Genomic DNA, 22855 nt, shown 5'->3' on the forward strand with positions numbered 1-22855 from the left:
AGAGAGAGAGAGAGAGAGAGAGAGAGAGAGAGAGAGAGATTGGGGGGAGGAGGGCAGGGAATGGGAAGAAAGAGAGAGAGAGAGAGAGAGAGAGAGAGAGAGAGAGAGAGAGAGAGAGAGAGAGAGAGAGAGAGAGAGAGAGAGAGAGAGAGAGAGAGAGAGAGCTCTGACTTAAGTGGGGTATGTGGGGGTTTACTATATGCATACACATAATGTCAATGGAAGGTAAATGTGATTAATACTTGTCAAAGCAGCGTGAAACTCGGGATGATAATGCATGAAACTCAGTATAGTAAGAATTTAGGACCAGCCATGAAACTTGAGGATTACAAAACTTGGATAGCATGAAACTCAGGAGGGTAGTGTAGTCAATAAGGTTTTGGCCACAAAACTCATGTACATTAAGCTTTAAGGGTCACTGGTTTGCTGTTGACATGGTTTGAAAAATATTGAATATGAGAATCTATTTTTCCTATATATCCATTCCATGATGTCATCTCAACTACCCAGCAAGGTTAATTTTCCTTCCATCCAGATTCTGCCCAAACTTGAAATCATATACGATCCTCTCTTCTGTCTTCACTTGGTACTCCTTCTTCCCCCTTTGTCTCCTGAATGGTTAATATTTATTATTTGAATTCAAAACAAGAAAATAAAATCTGAATTCTTGTTAACAGGAAAAAGGAGGAATTGAAAGAAGAAGAAAGGCAGAGGCGAGAGCGTAAATTTCAACCTTCGTTTATTGTTGATAAAGGGAGTGACCGGCCTCACACTGGTGACTTCAGTGAACCTCCATCAAGTAGGCGGTATGTTGTGTCCACTTAATATAATTGTAGTATTTGACATGATCCGTATTATATTTATATCATATGCAGTTACTGTTTATATGTTAGCTGTAAAAAGATGAGATACAAAAAAGAAAACTAAGGATTTGTTAGTCAAACTGTTTTTATATTTTTCAAAACTGGTTAAAAATTTTTGTGGTTTGAATTCTAATTAAGCTACAATACTACTTAAACTACCTTTAAAGAAAGGGTAGATATTTGGAGCCAGAACAAAAGGAAATTATTTTCCAAGAAAATAAAAAAGAATGTGGAAATTACATAAAAATTTTGGTGTTGAGTTTAGTTGATGAGATGTGTGATGAAACCTACACCAAAAACATGCAGAAGATTGTAAATAACAAACTTGATGAAGAATAGGAAGTGTTGTAATGAGAGGGCTTGTGTAGCTCTTCAATGAGTCTGCTAAGTGCTAAGGCTTTATTTGTATTTGTCTCACTCTTACACCTCTATATTTGTAAGTGCTAGGCCTGTATATGCATACATATATTCATGTAGTAAATAGGAATACACCAGACTTTTTTCTTCATTTATTGCAATGTTTCACCTTCACAGAAGGCATCATCAGGCTAAAAAGATTGATAAAAATAAGCACAAAGACAAATCATAAAATATCATATCACAATAGGGACAAAAAACAAAACAGTAACCAAAGGTGGGACAGGTAGGCAAGCATTAAAAAAAAAATGACAAAATAACCTATCAGCAGTAGCTTAACATGACAAAAAAAAATAAAAAAATAAATAAATAAAGGAAAATAAAGGTATGAAGCTATGGACAAACCTTGTGGTACCATAATTCGGTTCTAGAACAAAGTTACTTGATTTCAATTATTAAAAGCCATAGCAAAAGCTGCTGTCTATTACTAATTTATAGTTTCTATGTCTACTTCATTTTTATATGTTTGGAGGAGAGACACAGAGTGTAAAACAATAATTCAATCTTTGAAATAAGGTGAATGTGATCCTGTTGATGTAAACAAACAGGAGTAATCCTGAGCCACCTGTGGGTCTCTCGATGACCCTCAATACCATCACTACTGCACAACTGCATTTTTCCAGTAGCTTTTTCCAGCAGCAAGATGTCTAAGTGTTATGATCACCATTTTGGCAGCAAATGTGTTGCTCCTCTTTGTGTCCCTCTGTAAGGCTTTCCTCACTAGATCGGTCTAAACAGTATCCTCTGATGAGTTCTCTGTCACTGTGTTCATTCAGTACATCCTTTCTGGATAAATAATTTGAGAGTTGTAGATGTTGTGAAGCAGCCATCTCGGCTGTGGGGTGTCTGTCATAAGCCACTAAGACAGTATAGATTGGTGTATGGGAACAGATTAATCCATTTTACATTGCTTCCTATGGGGAAAGTAGTTTCAGTTTCTGAACATTTGGATTTCGAACAGTATTCAGGAACTGTTCTCAAACTTATTTCCTCCCTGAATGCTGTTCAGAATTTGAAATGTTTTGAAACTGAAACTTCTTTTCACATAGGAATCAATATAAAATGGATTAATCTGTTCCTGGACACCTGTCCACCCTGTGTTAGTGGCTTATGACAGATGGTCCCACAGCCAAGAGATAGCTGCTCCACAACATCTCCAGCTCAGAAATCTTTATCACCAGAAATGATGTGTTGAATGAACTTAGTGACACAAAACTCATCAGAAGATATTGTTTAGACAATGCAGGTATTCTCTTTGTCACTGATCTAGTGAGGGGGAGCCTTACAGTGACAGAGAAGAGCAACCCACTTACTGCCAAAGTGAAGGTGATCGTTACACTTAGACATCTTGCTGCTGGGAAAAGCTACTGGGAAAATGCAGTTGTGAAATAGTGATGGCGTTGTGGGTCATCGAGAGAGCCACAGATGGCTTGGGATTATTCCTGAGTGAAAACTGTTTGTTTATATCGAGGTTCTTCAACAGTATCACATTTAACTTATTTGAAAGATTTAATTACTGTCTTACCCACTGTGTCTCTCCCCCAAATACAGAGAAATGAAGGAAATTTTTATAGAAACTAAAATTGATAATAAATGGCAGCTTTTGCCATGTCTTTAAGTATTTGAAATCAAATAGCTTTGTTCGAGAACTAAATTATGGTATGGCAACTGAAGCAATTGTGAGTTTGAATTTTGTTTGAAAACTGATTTGTTCGAAATGGGAAGTGTTCAGTAACTGAGGTTCCACTGTATATATATATATATTTCGGCATATAAGATGACACGAATCATTCTAAAAAAGACACTAAAAAAGTGGGTTGCCCTATAAGTCAGGTACAAAAACAATGACCTTAAAATTTTACACAATAACATTGCAAACAAAAACAAACTTTTATTACAACTGTTGGGGAAGTTATACATAGTAAAATAGGAATCCATTTTGAGAAAATGCACAGAAACATATTGCCATTGAAAAGTGTGTAAACAAAATTTAATGCAGTACAACTACAACCCCTTGCTTGCATTGCATACAAACGGATAAAGCAGGAGGCTATGCAAATATTTTCCAGTCTTTCCAAAGCTGAAGAAGGAGCTATATGAAGGTCTTAGAGGCATGGAGCCCCAGGCTAAGCAGCAAAGGAAAGCAAACTGTGGTGAAAATGAATCTCTTCAGCCTGCAATGTTGTATAGGGATGGAGTACATGTACTGAGAAAAAATTCAAGAATGTTGGTGTATCTAATCAAAAGAAACACGATACTGTTAGATAGAAGATTGTGGCCAACTGCCCGATACACACAGGTGGCACAAGGCAAGGGTTTGTTTATGTATAGAAAAACAGATCATACCACTTGTAATTTTATACCAACTTCATCCATCCATCCATCCTTTTTCATGAAAATGTACAAAAAACCTGGTGGGAATTTCATTTTAGGCTTAGTTTTACACTTGAAGATGATGGTGCCTTATTACTGGTAATACATTCACGGTATTTTATTCGTAGTACTGGTATATCACTGTCTCATTTGTCTGGTGTTCACTGACCTAAACTTCACCACAGATGGTTTGGTAGTTTGGGTGTTGTCTTTTACATCAGTTAAAACCATTAAATTTAAACTAAAATTTGGGGGTCATCTTATTTGAAAGTCATCTCATCTGCCAAAATATATAGTATATCATATACTGCTGATGCTAAAGAATGGAAATTGTTCAAATGATTATTAACATGTACAGTTACTTATACAAAGTGTTGTCACAGTTGTCAGAAGGTTTTTGGCTTATGTATTCTTGTATGCAAATGAAACACTTGGCAACAATTCAAAGATTTTAAGAGGTATAGCCACAGAACAACAGTGCTTGAGAAGCAGCAGTACCTCACATGAAATATCTGTTTGTAATTACAGTATATAAAGGTACTGAGTATAAGCTTTGCTTATGACTGTACAGCCAACTGAATTTTTCAGTCCTGTGATAGTCCATTTGTAAGCCACCTAGACCTGGAGAAAACAAAGCCGAAGTCCTGAACCAATTACTCAGTAATCCAATAAATTGTACCATGTAAGGAAACATGAATCCTGCAGTTACAGAAAGAACAAATGAACATGAATACACTGAGTCAATGCTATTAAAGCACCACAATATAATGATTGTAACATAATATCATAACAAGTAGCAATCTTTGGCAACTGTATTCTAATCTACTATAGAGACACTAACTTGTTATGGTTGTAGTGATTTATTTCAATGTGTATGTATTCTTTGAGATATTTGATTGTGATACTATGAAATATGACATAATACAATATTTAACAATTTAGTTTAATCATATAGATTAGTTTTTGAAATGCAGTTATGAATGTCTAACCAAAATTTACAAAGTTTAACTAAATGCCTGCAAGTGCTCAGTGAAGAGATGCAAAACAGACATTTATTTTCATTATTTAAGTGGCTTATTAGAAGTTACTGAATTATTGATATGATGAAAATATAGGAAGAATATTTTTAGAGTAAAAAATATAGTAATATCACTTCTTGCTTCAACAGCAGAACATTGTACTTCGATGACATCATCAGGCAAGGGTTTGTGTTACCTTCATAGTTTTTTTTTTTTAATGGACAAAAGGCTTTTGCATATTAAAAATATTTATTCCCAATCACCCTACTCTACACTTTTCTGAATAATTGTTGTAAATCTACTACTAGTCAGTAGTGCTGAGAACTACTTAGCATTCTTACTTAATTAAAACGATGAATTTTGTCTCAATTGTTTGACAGAGGCTTTTAAATATTTCCTTTTTAAAGCATTATCATCATTCACAAATGTTAAATTTCTTTCTTATAAATCAATAAAGCTTATCTGTAATGACACTAGTCCTGCTTTTAATAAAAAAAAGTTGTTAATGGGTTGCCACTAAATAGGATACTGAATAAATCTTACCAGATAGTGTGACAACACTTTGTATAGGTGTCTGTATAATCATGATCAAAAGTTGAATAACTTGTTGCACTCATTTCCACTGTGTTTAGTGTTTTACCTCAGTCTTAAGTCTTCTGTTTTGCTTATCAGGTTTTATAAGAACATTGTCAGCAGATTAGAAGACTCAAGATTGAGGAAAAATGTTAAATAAAGTTGAAATAATTGTGGAAGATTAATAGATCTCTGGTCATGGTTGTACTTATACATGTAAATATCCGTATAAGTTGTACTAGATGTCCATGTAAGTATTAGTTGTACTACATGTCAATATATATAGTAGTTGTATTTGATTACATCCACTACTTAGTTTATGCCTAGGAGAATTTTCTTTTTATATCATGGTCATGTATGTAATCATGCATATTCTTATTTATGATCTGAATGTCTTATAACTGTAAAACTTCTTAAAAATGGAGTCCTTTTCTAAGAAACAGGTGTTAAATTAATTAAATTGATAGTTAATAGGTAAGTAGACTAACAGGGCTGGACATATACTTTAAATGTGAAAAATTTTTTATATGGCAGACTTGGACAGATAAAATACAAATATTTTCTCTAGACAGCCAGAATTAGAAAAATAAATCACAAATATTTTCACTTGCAGAATGAAGTGTCGTTCAGTGTCAGAATGTAGTAGTGAAAGTGGCTCAGGAGAACAAGTGATCCACTTTAATGTCACAGGGAAACAGGAGCGTGTAGTGGTCCTTATAGGCTGCCTAGGAACCCGTGTCACCCAGAGCTGCTGCATCCTGGAGGCACAAGAGAAAGGCTCCCTAGAAAAATGTGTTGTATATGAGTGGAATTTCAAAGGAAAAAGAAGTGGAAGGAAAGGAAGTCGTGTTAAATTTGCTCAGGAAAATCAATTTGAGGAGTTATTAACAAAATTAAGTGTTGTAGAAAAAGAAATGACTTCCCTACTACGACTGTCACATACCAACCTGATCCATTACTTGGGAATCAGAGTTAATAATCGTCATAATGAAGGGATACAGTTGTGCCTATTACAGGAATATGTGCATGGTCTTCCAGTTAAGTACTATATTGACTGCAAAATACCCCTAAACAATATGCCCCTCATTAGGCATATCACAGAAGGAACCTTACAGGCTTTGAATTATATGCACCAAAATAATGTTGTACATAGAGACCTCAGAGATTCCTGCATATTTTTGGATATGAGGTGCCAGCAGGTCCGAGTAGCTGATTATGGAATAGAGAAAAGAATAACTGAAGTGGTGTCAGAGTTTTATGAAGCAGATGTGCCATCAGCCTACCCACTCTCCCTGGGGCGTGGAGGAAAGAAGGGAGATGTGTACCGGCTGGGTTTTATTATACTCTCTCTTCTGCTTGGAGAGAGGGTCAAACAGGTAAAGTTATGATAGCTGTTCTAAATTATGGAAGTTTTGTTAACTATGAGGCAAAGTCAGTAAATTGTTGTATAAAGATTTCACTCCTAAATTTAAAGAGCTGTACTGCAATTTGCTTCCACAGATTGTGCCAAACATACCACCCTCTGTGAATGGTGAACTTAGAGACTTTCTTCAGCGATGCCTTGAAGTTAATGAGCAGGAAAGGTGGACTACAAAAAGCCTTCTTAATCATACCTTCATTAGCAATATTGCAGAAGGCAATGTGACTGATAACAAGAATGATGTAAATAAAGTAAGTTCAAGAATCCTTGATTTTTCTAATAAAGCTTCTGTATGGTAGTCTTTTAGCCCTGGTTCATATTAAGAATTACTTTCAGTATAAAGAATGAAAAAAAATGATAAATTTTCTCATCCCCAGCTTTCTCCAGTCATAACTGAATCTCAAAATAAAAATGAAAAGGGGTCCTCAGAAGCAGGAATTGAATCCTCTTCTGATGTCTTGCTGCATCTTCCCTCCAACCTGCGAGGGCACTCCAGGCTAGACCAAGAGTATGTCATCCTGGAATTACTGGGACAAGGAGGATTTGGCCATGTTTTTAAGGTACATGTGTATTTGAAGAATGTTTATGGTGTTCCTGTTGTTTAGTGGATGAAAAATGGTCTGAATTAAAGGCTTGCTATAAAATTTGTGCAATTAACTTGCAAATTGGAGGAATAATTCACAGCAATCTTTACAGGTTCATAATAAGGTTGATGACAGAATCTATGCATTGAAAAGAATTCGTCTGGATCAGCAAAGTGAAGTGGTGCGGAGAAAAATCATCCGTGAAGTTAAACTCTTGTCGTCACTCAATCATGAGAATGTTGTTCGATACTACACTTCTTGGATTGATGAATTTGAGCAGGTAAAAAGATAATGCATTATAGTATTCATTGCTATAGAATATTACATCATATTCAGACTTAAGTACCACAATAATTTACTTTCTACCTGTTTCCCATAAGCTGTCTTTAAGAAAGGTACTAGTCCACGAACATACTCATTCCTAATTTTGTGTTGCAATTGGTAATATAATTTGGGGGTTTGATGCTGCTCTATTGATTTTAATTTATTTAGCCAATATGTTGAACTGGCATAAAAAGCCAGTGCCAGGTTATAAAGTTTACCTTGAGTTAGGCAGACACATGATAGCTAAGTACCTATCAGTTCACAGGCCTGCAACTAAGCACAGTACTTAGCTGGAATTTGATCTGAAATGTCTGCCAAGGATGGTAAAATGTTGAGAAGGAGCTTGTTCTGAGTTGGGTGCTGGCTGGAGTCTAACTTGGATGAAGGACTGTTGTTCGGAAGTGACTGACTCCCTGCTTACTGAGCAGATCGATATTGGTTTGCTCCAGGGTGGTGAATTCACTCGACCTGGATCCTCATTGTTTTATCTGCTCGTCATGGTGGATTGTTATACTTTGATTAATTCCCATCACCATTAACTTCTCTGTTGGAAGGATAGTTCCGACACCAAATATAAGTTATACTTTACTAGAGCTAATTTTTATGATAATCTAGCTAAATAGCCATTCTGAGCTACCAGGACATTATGGCCAGTACTTGTCTGTCATGTTCCTCTCCTTGTGTGAAGAAAAAGTTGAGGGGAGTATGTCAAGACACTTATGGTTGATACCCAGAAGAGCAGTCCAACCTGGGGACATTTGTGGTCCTCAGGTTGGATTGCTTTTCTGGTATTGACTCTAAGTGTCTTGATACTCCCTTCAACTTTTTCTTCATTAACTTCTGCAACATTTGTGGCCATAGATTTAATTAATTTTCAATCTCTAGAACAACTCTACTAGACCTCATCTTCTTTTCCTCACTGAAACACAGGTGTCTGAGACAGCTGACAGTAGCCCCTTTTCTGTTACCTCCTACTTTCTCTACCCTCATTTTCAATCCAAAGCTGGATGTTGCATCTATGTGTGCAATGACTTAACCTGCTCTCATGCCCACACTCATGAATCTTCCGAGTTTTCCACAATTTGGCTATGACTACAGAGTCACTTTCAAACTAAATTTATCTGTGCTGTATACCTCTCATCTAACTCCTCTGACTATAAGAAATTCTTTGACTACTTAATTTCCAAAGTGGAGCACATTCTAACTCTTCCCTTTTTTAGAAATCTTCATTCTTTGGAGATTTCAATGTTCACCACCAACTTTGGCTTTCCTCTCCCTTCACTGACCATCCTGGTGAACTAACCTTTAACTTTGCTATTCTCCACAATCTAGAGCAACTTGTGCAACACCCTATTCATATTCCTGACTGTCTTGGAGATATGCCCAACATTCTGGATCTTTTTCTAACCACTAATCCTTCTGCTTATGCTGTCACCCTATCATCTCTGTTGGGCTCCTCTGATCACAATATCATATCTTTGTCTTGTCCTATCACTCCAATCCCTCTGCAAGATCCCCCAAAGTGAAGGTGCCTCTGGCATTTTGCCTCTGGTGATTGAGGGGGTGGGCAGACCTGAAGAGGTATTATGCTGATTTACCTTGGAATGACTACTGCTTCCATGTCAGAGACCTGTCTCTGTGCTGAGCTCATAACAGAGGTGATAGTGTCTGGTATGGAGGCATACATTCCTCACTCTTTCTCTCAACCTAAACCTTCCAAACCTTGGTTTAATACAGCCTGTTCTCATGCTATACATGATAGAGGTGGCCCACAAAAAAGTACTTGAGCCTTCCATCGTTTGAATATTATACGCTTTATATTTCTGTCCAGAATTATGCTGCCTGTTCACCAACTAGCCAAAAACTCCTTCATTAATGGAAAGTGTCAAAATCTTTCAAGATCTAACTCCCCTTGTGACTTATAGCACTCAACCAAAAGCATCTCCAATATCCTATTGTTCTCCAAAACTGTGCCTCCGTGCTTGCACCTTGCCTAGTCAAACTCTTTCAGCTCTGTCTGTCAACATCTATCTTTCCTTCTTGCTGGAAGTTTGCCTACATTCAGCCTGTTCCTAAAAAGGGTGACCGTTCTAATCCCTCAAACTACCGTCCTATTGCTTTAATTTCCTGCCTATCTAAAGTTTTTGAATCTATCCTCAACAGGAAGATTCTTAAACATCTATCACTTCACAACCTTCTATCTGAGCACCAGTATGGGTTCTGTCAAGGCCGCTCTACTGGTGATCTTCTGGCTTTCCTTACTGAGTCTTGGTCATCCTCTTTTAGAGATTTTGGTGAAACTTTTGCTGTTGCCTTGGACATATCAAAAGCTTTTGATAGAGTCTGGCATAAAGCTTTGATTTCCAAACTACCCTCCTACGGTTTCTATCCTTCTCTCTGTAACTTCATCTCAAGTTTCCTTTCTGACCGTTCTATTGCTGCTGTGGTAGACGGTCACTGCTGTTCTCCTAAATCTATTAACAGTGGTGGAATCAAAAGCTTTTCGTCTCATCAACTCCTCTCCTCTAACTGACTGTCTTCAGCCTCTTTCTCACCACTGCAGTGTTGCATATCCAGCTGTCTTCTACCGCTATTTTCATGCTAACTGCTCTTCTGATCTTGCTAACTGCATGCCTCCGCTCTTTCCGCGGCTTCGCTGCACAAGACTTTCTTCTTTCTCTCACCCCTATTCTGTCCACCTCTCTAACGCAAGAGTTAACCAGTATTCTCAATCATTCATCCCTTTCTCTGGTAAACTCTGGAACTCCCTGCCTGCTTCTGTATTTCCATCTTCCTATGACTTGAATTCCTTCAAGAGGGAGGTTTCAAGACACTTATTCATCAATTTTTGACCACTGCTTTGACCCTTTCATGGGACTGGCATTTCAGTGGGCATTTTTTTTTATTAGATTTTTGTTGCCCTTGGCCAGTGTCTTTCCTACATAAAAAAAAAAACTTTGCTTCTTCTTTCCTTCCTTTATTTTAACCAGATGGCACCACTTCCATCTTATCTATTTCTAAAAGCTGAACTCTTCACTCAAAGCTTTGCTAAAATTTCTGTTTTAGATGATTCTGGGCTTGCTCCTTCCTCTCCTCCACCCTCTGATTAATTAAGATAATTCGCTGTGATGTTTTCCATTCATCTGTTCATTCATTCCATCTGTTTTAGATGATTCTGGGCTTGCTCCTTCCTCTCCTCCACCCTCTGATTAATTAAGATAATTCGCTGTGATGTTTTCCATGCCCTCACTGGCACAAACCCTTGGAAGCAGAATTTGAAAAAAACCCAGGTTTAAAAAAAAAAACAACCCACTGGTTTTTTGGGTTTTATTGTTTTTTTGGGGGTTTTATTGTTTTTTTGGGTTTTATTTATTTTTTTGTTTATTCTTCATATTTATATGTAAATCAGTTTAAATAAGCAATTAAAAAGTAGTCTAGAGTGAAACAAAAGGTTTGAAGTGTTTTTTTTTTGTGTAGGAGAGGCACCAGCCAAGAGCAATAAAACTATAATAAAAAAAGGTTCACTAAGGTACTGGTAATAAAAAATTACAGGATAAGTGTGTTAAAACCTCCCTTCAGAAAGAGTTCAAGTCATAGAAAGGAGGAAATACAGAAGCAGGAGGTGAGTTCCAGAGTTACCAGAAAAGGGATAAATGATTGTGAATACTGGTTAATTCTTGCATTAGAGAGGTGGACAGAATAGGGGTGAGAGAAAGAAAAAAGTCTTATGCAGCAAGGCTGTGGGAGGAGCGGAGGCATGCAGTTAGCAAGATCAGAAGAGCAGTTGGCACGAAAATAACAGTAGAAGATAGCAAGAGATGCAACATTGCGGTGATGAGAGAGAAGCTGAAGACAGTCACTTAAAGGAGAGGACTTGATAAGATGAAAAGCTTTTGATTCCATCCTGTCTAAAAGAATGGTATGAGTGGAATTCCCTTCCCCCCATACATGTGAAGTATACTCCATACATGTACAGATAAGGTCCCTGTACTGAGTTAGGAGCTGGGAGGTGAGAAAAGCTGGTGGAAACATCTCAGAATGCCTAACTTCATAGAAGCTGTTTTAGGTAGAGACGTGGAGTTTCAGTTTCCGAACCGAGTCAAAAGCAGTTGTCAAAAATTACAGGATAAGTGTCTTAAAACCTCCCTCTTGAAAGAATTCAAGTCATAGAAAGGTGGAAATACAGAAGCAGGCAGGGAGTTCCAGAGTTTACCAAAGAAGGGGATGAATGATTGAGAATACTGGTTAACCTTTGCATTAGAGAGGTAGACAGAATAGTGGTGAGAGAAAGAAGAAAGTCTTGTGAAGTGAGGCAACAGGAGGGGAGGCATGCAGTTAGCAAGATCAGAAGAGCAGTTGACATGGCATGAAAATAGCATTAGAAGATAGCAAGACATGCTACATTACAATGATGAGAAAGAGGCTGAAGGCAGTCAGTTAAAGGAGAGGAGTTGATAAAATTAAAAGCTTTTGATTCCACCCATAATCCCCCCCATACATGTGAAGCATACTCCATACATGGACAGATAAGGCCCCTGTACAGAGTTAGCAGCTGGGAGGGTGAGAAAAACTGGCAGAGACGACTCAGAATGGCTAACTTAATAGTAGCTGTTTTAGCTAGAGATAAGATGTGAAGTTTCCAGCTTAGATTATAAATAAAGGATAGACTGAAGATGTTCCATGTAGAAGAGGGGTGGAATGTTGAGTGTCATTGAAGAAGAGGGGATAGTTATCTGGAAGGTTGTGTTGAGTTGATAGATGAAGGAATTAAGTTTTTTGAGACATTGAACAATACTAAGTTTGCTCTGCTCCAATCAGAAATTTTAGAGTCAGGTATTCTGCGGCTTCCCTACGTGAACTGTTTACTTCTTGAAGGGCTGGGCGTCTATAAAAAAGATGTGGAAAAGTGCAGGGTGGTATCATCAGTGTAGGAATGGACAGGACAAGAAGTTTGGTTTAGAAGATCATTGATGAATAATAGGAAGAGAATGGGTGATAGGACAGAACCCTGAGGGACACTACTGTTAATAGATTTAGGAGAAGAACATTGACTATCTACCACAGCAACAATAAAATGGTCAGAAAGGAAACTTGAGATGAAGTTACAGAGAGAAGGATAGAACCATAGGAGGGTAGTTTGGAAATCAAAGCTTTGTGCCAGACTCTATTAAAAGCTTTTGATATGTCTAAGGCAACAGCAAAACTTTTGCCAAAATCTCTAAAAAAAGATGACCAAGACTGAGTAGTAGAGCGGCCTTGATGGAACCCATACTGGCAATCAGATAGAAGGTTGTAAAGTGATATATGTTTAAGAATCTTCTTGTTGAGGATAGATTCTAAACTTTAGAGGGGCAGGAAATTAAAGCAATAGGATGGTAGTTTGAGGGATTGGAATGGTCACCTTTTTTAGGAACAGGCTGAATGCAGGCAAACTTCCAGCAAGAAGGAAAGGTAGATGTTGATAGACAGGTGCAAGCGCAGAGGCACAGTTTTGGAGAACAGTTGGGAGGGACCCCATCAGGTTTGTAAGCATTCTGAGGATTAAGGTCAGTGAGGGCATGGAAAACATTGCAAAGGATTTTGATAGGTAACATGAAGTAGTCAGAGGATGGAGTAGAGGAAGGAAGAAGCCCTGAATCATCCAAGGTAGAGTTTTTAGTGTGCCATCAGATTGAAATAAAAGAAGGAAAGATGAAGAAGCAAAGTTATTGGAGATGTTTTTGACTTGGTGCCAGAAATTACAGGGAGAGTTAGATCTTGAAAGATTTTAACACTCTTTTATTGAAGAACACACATTTGTTTAGGTCATGCTGATATAGGGTGGTCCAGTTGGACAAACCCTGTGATAATTTGTGCTTTACTGGAAATGAATGGTCAGATTTGACTAATTTTACATTTTTTTTGATGTATATGTACATATATAGACCTTAATTATCAGAATGATATTGAACTTTATATATATATATATATATATATATATATATATATATATATATATATATATATATATATATATATATATATATATATATATATATATATATATATATATATATATATATATTTTTTTTTTTTTTTTTTTTTTTTTTTTTTTTTTTTTTTTTGTGGGTTTTTTAGTGCCAACTGTGCTTGGAAGGCTTATGAACCTGATGGGGTCCCTCCTATTGTTCTCCAAAACTGTGCCTCCATGCTTGCACCTTGCCTAGCCAAACTCTTTCAACTCTGTCAATCAACATTTACCTTTCCATCTTGCTGGAAGCTTACCCTCAAACTACCGTCTTATTGCTTTAATTTCCTGCCTATCTAAAGTTTTTGAATCTATCCTCAACAGAAAGATTCTTAAACATGTCACTTAACAGGCTTCTATCTGATTGCCAGCATGGGTTCTGTTGAAGCTGCCCTACTAGTGATCTGGCTTTTGTTACTTAGTCATCCTCTTTTAGAGATTCTGGTGAAACTTTTGCTGTTGCCTTAGACATATCAAAAGCTTTTAATAGAATCTAGCACAAAGCTTTGATTTCCAAACTACCTTCCTATGGCTTCTATTCTTCTCTCTATAACTTCATCTCAAGTTTCCTTTCTGACCGTTGTATTGCTGCTGTGGTAGATGGTCACTGTCCTTCTCCTAAATCTATTAACAGTGGTGTTCCTCAGGGTTCTGTCCTGTGATCCACTCTCTTCCTATTATTCATCAATGATCTTCTAATCTAAACTTCTTTTCCTATCCACTACTACATTGATGATACCATCCTGCACTTTTCCACATCTTTTTGTAAATGTCCAACCTTTCAAGAAGTAAACTGTTCACACAGGGAAGCCACAGAACACCTGACTTCTGACCTCTCTAAAATTTCTGATTGGGGAGAGCAAACTTAGTATTGCTCAATGGCTCAAAAACTCAGTTCCTCCAATCAACTCGACACAATCTTCCAGACAACTATCCCTTCTTTTTCAATGACACTCAACATTCCTCCCTCTTCTACACTGAACATCCTTGGTCTTTCCTTTACTCATAATCTAAACTGGAAACCTCACATCTCATCTCTTGTTAAAATTGCTTCTATTAAGTTAGGCATTCTGAGTCATCTCTGCCAGTTTTTCTCACCCTCCCAGCTGCTTACTCTGTACAGGGGGATTCCATGTATAGAGTATGCTTCACATGTATGGGGAGGATTATACTGCTCTTTTAGACAGGGTGGAGTCACAACCTTTTTGTTTTATCAACTCCTCTTCTCTAACTGGCTGTCTTCAGCCTCTTTCTTATCTCTGTAATGTTGCATTGCTTAGTATCTTCTACTGGTATTTTCATGCCATGCCAACTGCTCGTCTGACCTTGCTAACTGCATGCCTCCCTCTCCTGCAGCCTCACTTCACAGGACTTTCTTCTTTCTCTCATCCCTATTCTGTCTACCTCTCTTATGCAAGAGGCAATCATTCATCCCTTTCTTTGGTAAACTCTGGAACTCCCTGCCTGCTTCTGTATTTTCACCTTCCTATGGTGTGAATTCTTTAAAGAGGGAGGTTTTAAGACACTTATCCTGTAATTTTTTACTACCACTTTTGACTCTGTGGACCAGCACCTCAGTGGGCCTTTTTTTTTTATTACAGTTTTGTTGACTGGCTTGTGCCCCTCCAAAATAAAAAAAAAAGAAGATATGTGAGCATATCTTGATCCTTTTTTGAATGATACATAGTGGATGATTCTTTATGTACCTCAGCATATCTGTAGATATTCTGTAGATTGATTGATTGATTGATTGATTGATTGATTGATTGATTGATTGATTGATTGATTGATTGATATTAAGGTATTGTAGCAATGAGGTCACATAGCATGTGGATAGAGTAGACAATATAGACTCAAGGTTTTGGATGATCCTAAGCAAAATATAGTTTAGGGATTCCCTCAGAGTAGTGAGACTGCTGAAAATACATATATACAGGGTGTCTGTGAGGAAAGACACATATTCTCAGAAATGAATGACCAAGTCATTTTAAGTTGGAAATATTTTATGGTCAAATATTTTACAAGGCATATGAATGTGCTAAGAACTGATGAGGGGAGGGAGAGAGGAGAGGGCACCAATGATGGACATTGCCATCTTCAAGGTGTTACTTCATTACACTTCAAGATATTCATAAATAAAGGTAAAACAGAACTCAAGAAAGCAGTGTATCGTTGTGACAGTTAATAGGTAAAAGAAAGTGAACTCTATATGAAATCAGTGATCAGCTGGATTTTACATAACAGTCCATGTGCAGCCACTTGCCACTGATGTGCATTCATATTTAAATACCCTGTAGCTTCTAAACCATGATGTTAAAGGCATTTAACCATAGAGTATTTCTGACTTAGAATGACTTGGTCTTTCATTTCTGAGAATGTGACTATCCTCACTGGACACTCTATATATGTATACACACACACACACACACACACACACACACACACTAAATCATCTTAGTCAAGAATTTGGTCTTCATAAGTACAGTACCATGAAATAGTTGTTCATGTTCCCTATGGGTTGGCCAGCTCCTTACATGTAGGTTGGCCATCAGACTTCAGCTACTGTTAGTAAAGCAGCATTCTAAATTGTAATTTGTTTGGGTGCCTCTTCAGCATGACATCTATGGGTTCCTAGTATACCTGAGTGAGTGTTGAATTAAACTTGTTCATGATTGACATATTTCATCACATTTTTATTTGCAGGAGATGAAAGAAGTTCAAGACGATATAACAGATTCATCCACATCAGTTGATATCAATGTTACAACACCATCATCCATCCAGTCCAACTTTGATTTTTCCAAGGATTCAGGGAGCACTCCTCCAGGTTTGTATGTATATGTTACAAAAAAAAGTGGACCAATAGTTAGTTTTGAAGTCTGAATAAAGAATGTAGTCATGAGGGTCAGTTAAAGTAGAAAACTTGAGGTTTGCTTGGTGGCATAAAGCACTGTATTTCTGAGTGCAGGTGAACCCCAGTTATACTCAAGTAACCAAAATATTGAACAATGAAGGAAGTGTTTAAAAGCCATAAGAATGAACTTTTGGCATCATACCTGCATACAGCCATTTGTAACTTTTTTTTTATATGTTGCCAGCAGAGTTAATTGCAGGGCTAGAAAAAATGTGTTTTTTAAAAATTCAACCCACAGTTTTTTTGGAGGGTTTATTTTTTGTTTATTCCTCATATTTATATGTAAATCAGTTTAAATAAGCAATTAAAAAGTAATCTAGAGTGATAGAAAAGATTTGAATTTATTCTTTTCATGCAGTCAAGAGCAACAAAAATATAATAAAAAAAAAAGGCCCACTGAGATGCCGGTCCCTGAACAGAGTTGAAAGTGGTAGTCAGAAATTAAAAGATAAGTGTCTTGAAACCTCTCTCTTGAAAGAGTTCAGGTCATATGAAGGTAGAAATACAGAAGCAGGCAGGGAGTTTCAGAGCTTACCAGAGAAAGGGATGAATGATTGAGAATACTGGTCAACTCTTACATTAGAGAGGTGGACAGAATAGAAAGAAGAAAGTCTTGTGTAGCAAAGCTGCAGGATGAGGGGAGGCATGCAGTTAGCAAGATAAGAAGAGAAGTTGGCATGAAAATAGTGGTAGATGATAGCAAGAGATGCATCATTGAGGTGATGAGAGAAGCTGAAGGCAGTCAGTTAGAGGAGAGGAACTGAGATGATTCCACTCTGTCCAAAAGAGCGGTATAAGTGGAACCCCCCATACACGTGAACCATACTCCATACATGGATGGATAAATCCCCCTGTACAAAGTTAGCAGCTGGGAAGATAAGAAAAACTGGCAGAGATGACTCATAATGCCTAACTTCATAGAAGCTGTATTAGCTAGAGATGAGATGTGAAGTTTCCAGTTTAGATTATAAGTAAAGGACAGACTGAAGATGTTCAGTGTAGGAGAGGGAGGCAGTTGAGTGTCACTGAAGAAGAGGGGATAGTTGTCTGGAAGGTTGTGTTGAGTTGATAGATGGAGGAATTGAGTTTTTGAGGCATTGAACAATACTAAGTTTGCTCTACCAAATCAAGTGTCAAGTGTTCTGTGGTTTCCCTGCAATAACTGTTTACTTCCTGAAGGGTTGTACGTCTACGAAAAGACATGGGAAAGTGCAGGGTGGTATCATCGGCATAGGAGTGAATAGGACAAGAAATTTGGTCTAGAATGATGGTTTAGAATGAACCTTGAGATGAAGTTACAGAGAGAAGGATAGAAGCCATAGAATGGTAGTTTGGAAATCAAAACTTTTTGACAGATTCTGTTAAAAGTTTTTGATATGTCTAAGGCAACAACAAAAGTTTCACCAAAATCCCTAAAAAGAGGATGACCAAGACTCAGTAAGAAAAGCTAAAAGATCACCAATAGAGCGGCCTTGACAGAATCCATACTGGCAATCGGATAGAAGGTTTTGAAGGGATAGATGTTTAGGAATCTTCCAGTTGAGGATAGATTCATAATTTTAGAGGCAAAAAATTAAAGTATTAGAATGGTAGTTTGAGGGACTAGAATATTCGGTCACCCTTTTCTGGAACAGGCTGAATGTTTCCAGCAAGAAGGTGCATCACCAATCCAGGGTCACTAAGGCCAGCATGTTTCAGTGTAGTTTATTCAGTAATATTTCAACCTGTAGGAAGTTACATAAATAATGCCCAATACAAATATAGCACAATCAGCCTTTTGAATAATATCACAAAATGCAGCATTAACTGCAACATAAACATATGTGAATCAATACACCAATAATAAATATCTCAAACAGCACACTTTCAATACTGCCTGGCCCCAGATGATGAACGAAAGTAATTGGCATCTGAACTGAGTGCCAAAGCAAGTCTGTGGGAGTGTAGCATTGCAGCAGTCAGTGCAGTAAGGCAGGGGACTGTTCACTGGCACCTGGTCATGCAAGCATCCAACTAAGTAACAACACAGTGTAAATATAAATGGCATACACAAATGCGAATATAATAAAAAATCACAAGAAGGAAAGTTTACCATCCAGCCTCACAACCCAGGTATACGCTTTGTAGAACAATAATCCCCAACATATATCTAGCAATAACCAAATTATGCATAAACTGGAATATAGATACAAACATCTTAATTATAACTTATAATCCCTCAAAATAACACAACTCAAATGTATTATAACATGTGCATCATATAAATAAGCTTTCACAGAAAAACTGCTGTTAACACTTCATTGCACAAAACCACAACATCGCATAACTGGGCAACATTGACAACTCACTGGACATTATAACTCAATACATAGCCTTTCTTACCTTCATAACCTCTGCATATCAATCTCAGTATCAAACAGGAACTCCAGGATACAAAACTTAACAGTGGCACTTATACCACCATGCTGGCAGGCTGCTGTTCCAATACTGGTGCCAGCTGAGCTGCCCGACCGTGAAATCAACTTGCAAGGAACATCTTATAAATTCAAATGAACAAATAATAAAGAAAATACTATGCAGATAGCAACTATGCAAATAGAAATAAAAAAAAAATTCCACAAAATCACAAATCACATAATAAATATGAAGCTCATACAATTTCAAATAAATAATTACAAAAAATGAAAAAAAGCACAATTGATGACTGGACAGCCATACAAATGACTATCATAATTACCACAACACAGGGAATTGTGTTACAGAAGGAAAGGTAGATGTTGATAGACAGAATTGGAAGAGTTTGACTAGGCAAGGTGCAAGCATGGAGGCACAGTTTTGGAGAACAATAGGAGGGACCCCATCAAGTCCATAAGCCTTCTAAGGGTTAAGGCCAGTGAGGGCATGGAAAACATCACTGTGAAGGATTTTAATGGGTAGCATGAAGTAGTCAGAGGGTGAAGGAGTGGGGAACAAGCCCTGAATCATCAAAGGTAGGGTTTTTAGCAAAGGTTTGAGTAAAGAGTTCAGCTTTAGTAATAGGTGAAATAGCATTGGTGCCATCAGGAAAGATGAATAAGCAGTTATTGGGGATGTTTTTGGCTAGATGCCAGGAGTCACAAGGAGAGTTAGATCTTCCAAGATTTTGACACTCTATTAATGAAGAACAGACACTTGTTCAGGTCATGCCAATACAGGTTGGTCTGGTTGGACAAAGCCTGTGTTAACTTCTACTGTGCAGTAAATGAATGGGTTAGACTTGATTACTTTTACATTTTTCATGTATATATACATATATAGCCCTTATTTATCAGTATGATATAGAACTGAATTTTGATATGCATGATATATAAAAAAAAATAAATAATTTTTTTTTTTTTTATGTTGGAAGGACACTGGTCAAGGCCAACAAAAATCCAGTAAAAAAATATGCCCACTGAAATGCCAGTCCCATAAAAGGGTCAAAGCAGTGGTAAAAAATTGATGAATAAGTGTCTAGAAACCTCCCTCTTCAAGGAATTCAAGTCATAGGAAAGTGGAAATACAGAAGCAGGCAGGGAGTTCCAGAGTTTACCAGAGAAAGGGATGAATGATTGAGAATACTGGTTAACTCTTGCGTTAGAGAGGTGGACAGAATAGGGGTGAGAGAAAGAAGAAAGTCTTGTGCAGTGAGGCTGTGGGAGGAGAGGAGGCATGCAGTTAGCAAGATCAGAAGAGCAGTTAGCATGAAAATAGTGGTAGAAGACAGCTAGATATGCAACATTGCAGTGATGAGAAAGAGGCTGAAGACAGTCAGTTAGAGGAGAGGAGTTGATGAGACGAAAAGCTTTTGATTCCATCCTGTCTAGAAGAGCAGTATGAGTGGAACCCCCCCAGACATGTGAAGCATACTCCATACATGGACGGATAAGGCCCTTGTACAGAGTTAGCAGCTGGGGGGTGAGGAAAACTGGTGATGTCTCAGAACGCCTAACTTCATAGAAGCTGTTTTAGCTAGAGATGAGATGTGAAGTTTCCAGTTCGGATTATAAGTAAAGGACAGACCGAGGATGTTCAGTGTAGAAGAGGGGGACAGTTGAGTGTCATTGAAGAAGAGGGGATAGTTGTCTGGAAGGTTGTGTCGAGTCGATAGATGGAGGAATTGAGTTTTTGAGGCATTGAACAATACCAAGTTTGCTCTGCCCCAATCAGAAATTTTAGAAAGATCAGAAGTCAAGCGTTCTGTGGTTTCCCTGCGTGAAATGTTTACCTCCTGAAGGGTTGGATGTCTATGAAAAGACGTGGAAAAGTGCTGGGTGGTATCATCAGCGTAGGAGTGGATAGGACAAGAAGTTTGGTTTAGAAGATCATTAATGAATAATAAGAAGAGAGTGGGTGACAGGGCAGAACCCTGAGGAACAGCACTGTTAATAGATTTAGGAGAAGAACAGTGACCATCTACCACAGCAGCAATAGAACGGTCAGAAAGGAAACTTGAGATGAAGTTACAGAGAGAAGGATAGAAACCGTAGGAGGGTACTTTGGAAATCAAAGCTTTGTGCCAGACTCTATCAAAAGCTTTTGATATGTCCAAGGCAACAGCAAAAGTTTCACCAAAATCTCTAAAAGAGGATGACCAAGACTCAGTAAGGAAAGCCAGAAGATCACCAGTAGAGTGGCCTTGACAGAACCCATACTGGCGATCAGATAGAAGGTTGTGAAGTGATAGATGTTTAAGAATCTTCCTGTTGAGGATAGATTAAAAAACTTTAGATAGGCAGAGAATTAAAGCAATGGGATGGTAGTTTGAGGGATTAGAACGGTCACCCTTTTTTAGGAACAGGTTGAATGTAGGCAAACTTCCAGCAAGAAGGAAAGGTAGATGTTGACAGACAGAGCTGAAAGAGTTTGATTAGGCAAGGTGCAAGCACGGAGGCACAGTTTCGGAGAACAATAGGAGGGACCCCATCAGGTCCATAAGCCTTCTGAGGGTTTAGGCCAGCGAGGGCATGGAAAACATCATTGTGAAGAATTTTAATAGGTGGCATGAAGTAGTCAGAGGGTGGAGGAGAGGGAGGAGCAAGCCCAGAGTTGTCCAAGGTAGAGTTTTTAGCAAAATTTTGAGCGAAGAGTTCAGCTTTAGAAATAGATGTGATAGCAGTGGTGCCATCTGGTTGAAATAGAGGAGGGAAAGAAGAAGAAGCAAGGTTATTGGAGATATTTTTGGCTAGATCCCACAAGTCACGAGGGGAGTTAGATCTTGAAAGGTTTTGACATTTTCTGTTAATGAAGGAGTTTTTGGCTAGTTGGAGAACAGACTTGGCATGGTTCCAGGCAGAAATATAAAGTGCATGAGATTCTGGTGATGGAAGGCTTAAGTACCTTTTGTGGGCCACCTCTCTATCATGTATAGCACGAGAACAAGCTGTGTTAAACCAAGGTTTAGAAGGTTTAGGACGAAAAAAAGAGTGAGGAATGTACGCCTCCATGCCAGACACTATCACCCCTGTTATGCGCTCAGCACACAAAGACGGGTCTCTGACACGGAAGCAGTAGTCATTCCAAGGAAAATCAGCAAAATACCTCCTCAGGTCCCCCCAACTAGCAGAGGCAAAATGCCAGAGGCACCTTTGCTTAGGGGGATCCTGGGGAGGGATTGGAGCGATAGGACAAGATACAGATATGAGATTGTGATCAGAGGAGCCCAATGGAGAAGAAAGGGTGACAGCATAAGCAGAAGGATTAGAGGTCAGGAAAAGGTCAAGAATGTTGGGCTATCTCCAAGACGGTCAGGAATACGAGTAGGGTGTTGCACCAATTGCTCTAGGTCATGGAGGATAGCAAAGTTGTAGGCTAGTTCACCAGGATGGTCAGTGAAGGGAGAGGAAAGCCAAAGCTGGTGGTGAACATTGAAGTCTCCAAGAGTGGAGATCTCTGCAAAAGGGAAGATGGTCAGAATGTGCTCCACTTTGGAAGTTAAGTAGTCAAAGAATTTCTCATAGTCAGAGGAGTTAGGTGAGAGGTATACAACACAGATAAATTTAGTATGAGAGTGACTCTGTAGTCGTAGCCAGATGGTGGAAAACTCGGAAGATTCAAGAGTGTGGGCACGAGAGCAGGTTAAGTCATTGCGCACATAAACGCAGCATCCAGCTTTGGATCGAAAATGAGGATAGAGAAAGTAGGAGGGAACAGAAAAGAGGCTACTGTCAGTTGCCTCAGACACCTGAGTTTCAGTGAGGAAAAGAAGATGAGGTTTAGAAGAGGAGAGGTGGTGTTCTACAGATTGAAAATTAGATCTTAGACTGCGGATGTTGCAGAAGTTAATGAAGAAAAGTTGAGGAGGGTTGTCAAGACACTTAGGGTCGTTGACAGAAAGGCAGTC

General features: G+C 38.2%; 1 protein-coding gene across 5 annotated transcripts in view; it reads left to right on the forward strand.

Moving 5' to 3' along the window:
* Positions 1-22855, forward strand: part of LOC135100472 (eIF-2-alpha kinase GCN2-like) — an 88103-nt gene that overhangs the window by 26136 nt on the left and 39112 nt on the right. For 4 of the 5 annotated variants that reach the window (XR_010268721.1, XM_064003413.1, XM_064003410.1 and 1 more), the window contains exons 6-12: positions 678-806; positions 4822-4857; positions 5859-6621; positions 6746-6916; positions 7043-7225; positions 7362-7529; positions 16284-16407. Coding sequence is in view for 4 of the 5 variants with exons in the window: in XM_064003413.1 (XP_063859483.1) it covers positions 678-806; positions 4822-4857; positions 5859-6621; positions 6746-6916; positions 7043-7225; positions 7362-7529; positions 16284-16407 (1574 nt within the window). In the remaining variant the exon portion in view is untranslated. The remainder of the gene's footprint in view (positions 1-677; positions 807-4821; positions 4858-5858; positions 6622-6745; positions 6917-7042; positions 7226-7361; positions 7530-16283; positions 16408-22855) is intronic. The other variant, XM_064003412.1, reaches the window with a different exon arrangement.

The sequence above is a fragment of the Scylla paramamosain genome, chromosome 5, assembly GCF_035594125.1.
Source record: "Scylla paramamosain isolate STU-SP2022 chromosome 5, ASM3559412v1, whole genome shotgun sequence".
NCBI lineage: Eukaryota > Metazoa > Arthropoda > Malacostraca > Decapoda > Portunidae > Scylla > Scylla paramamosain.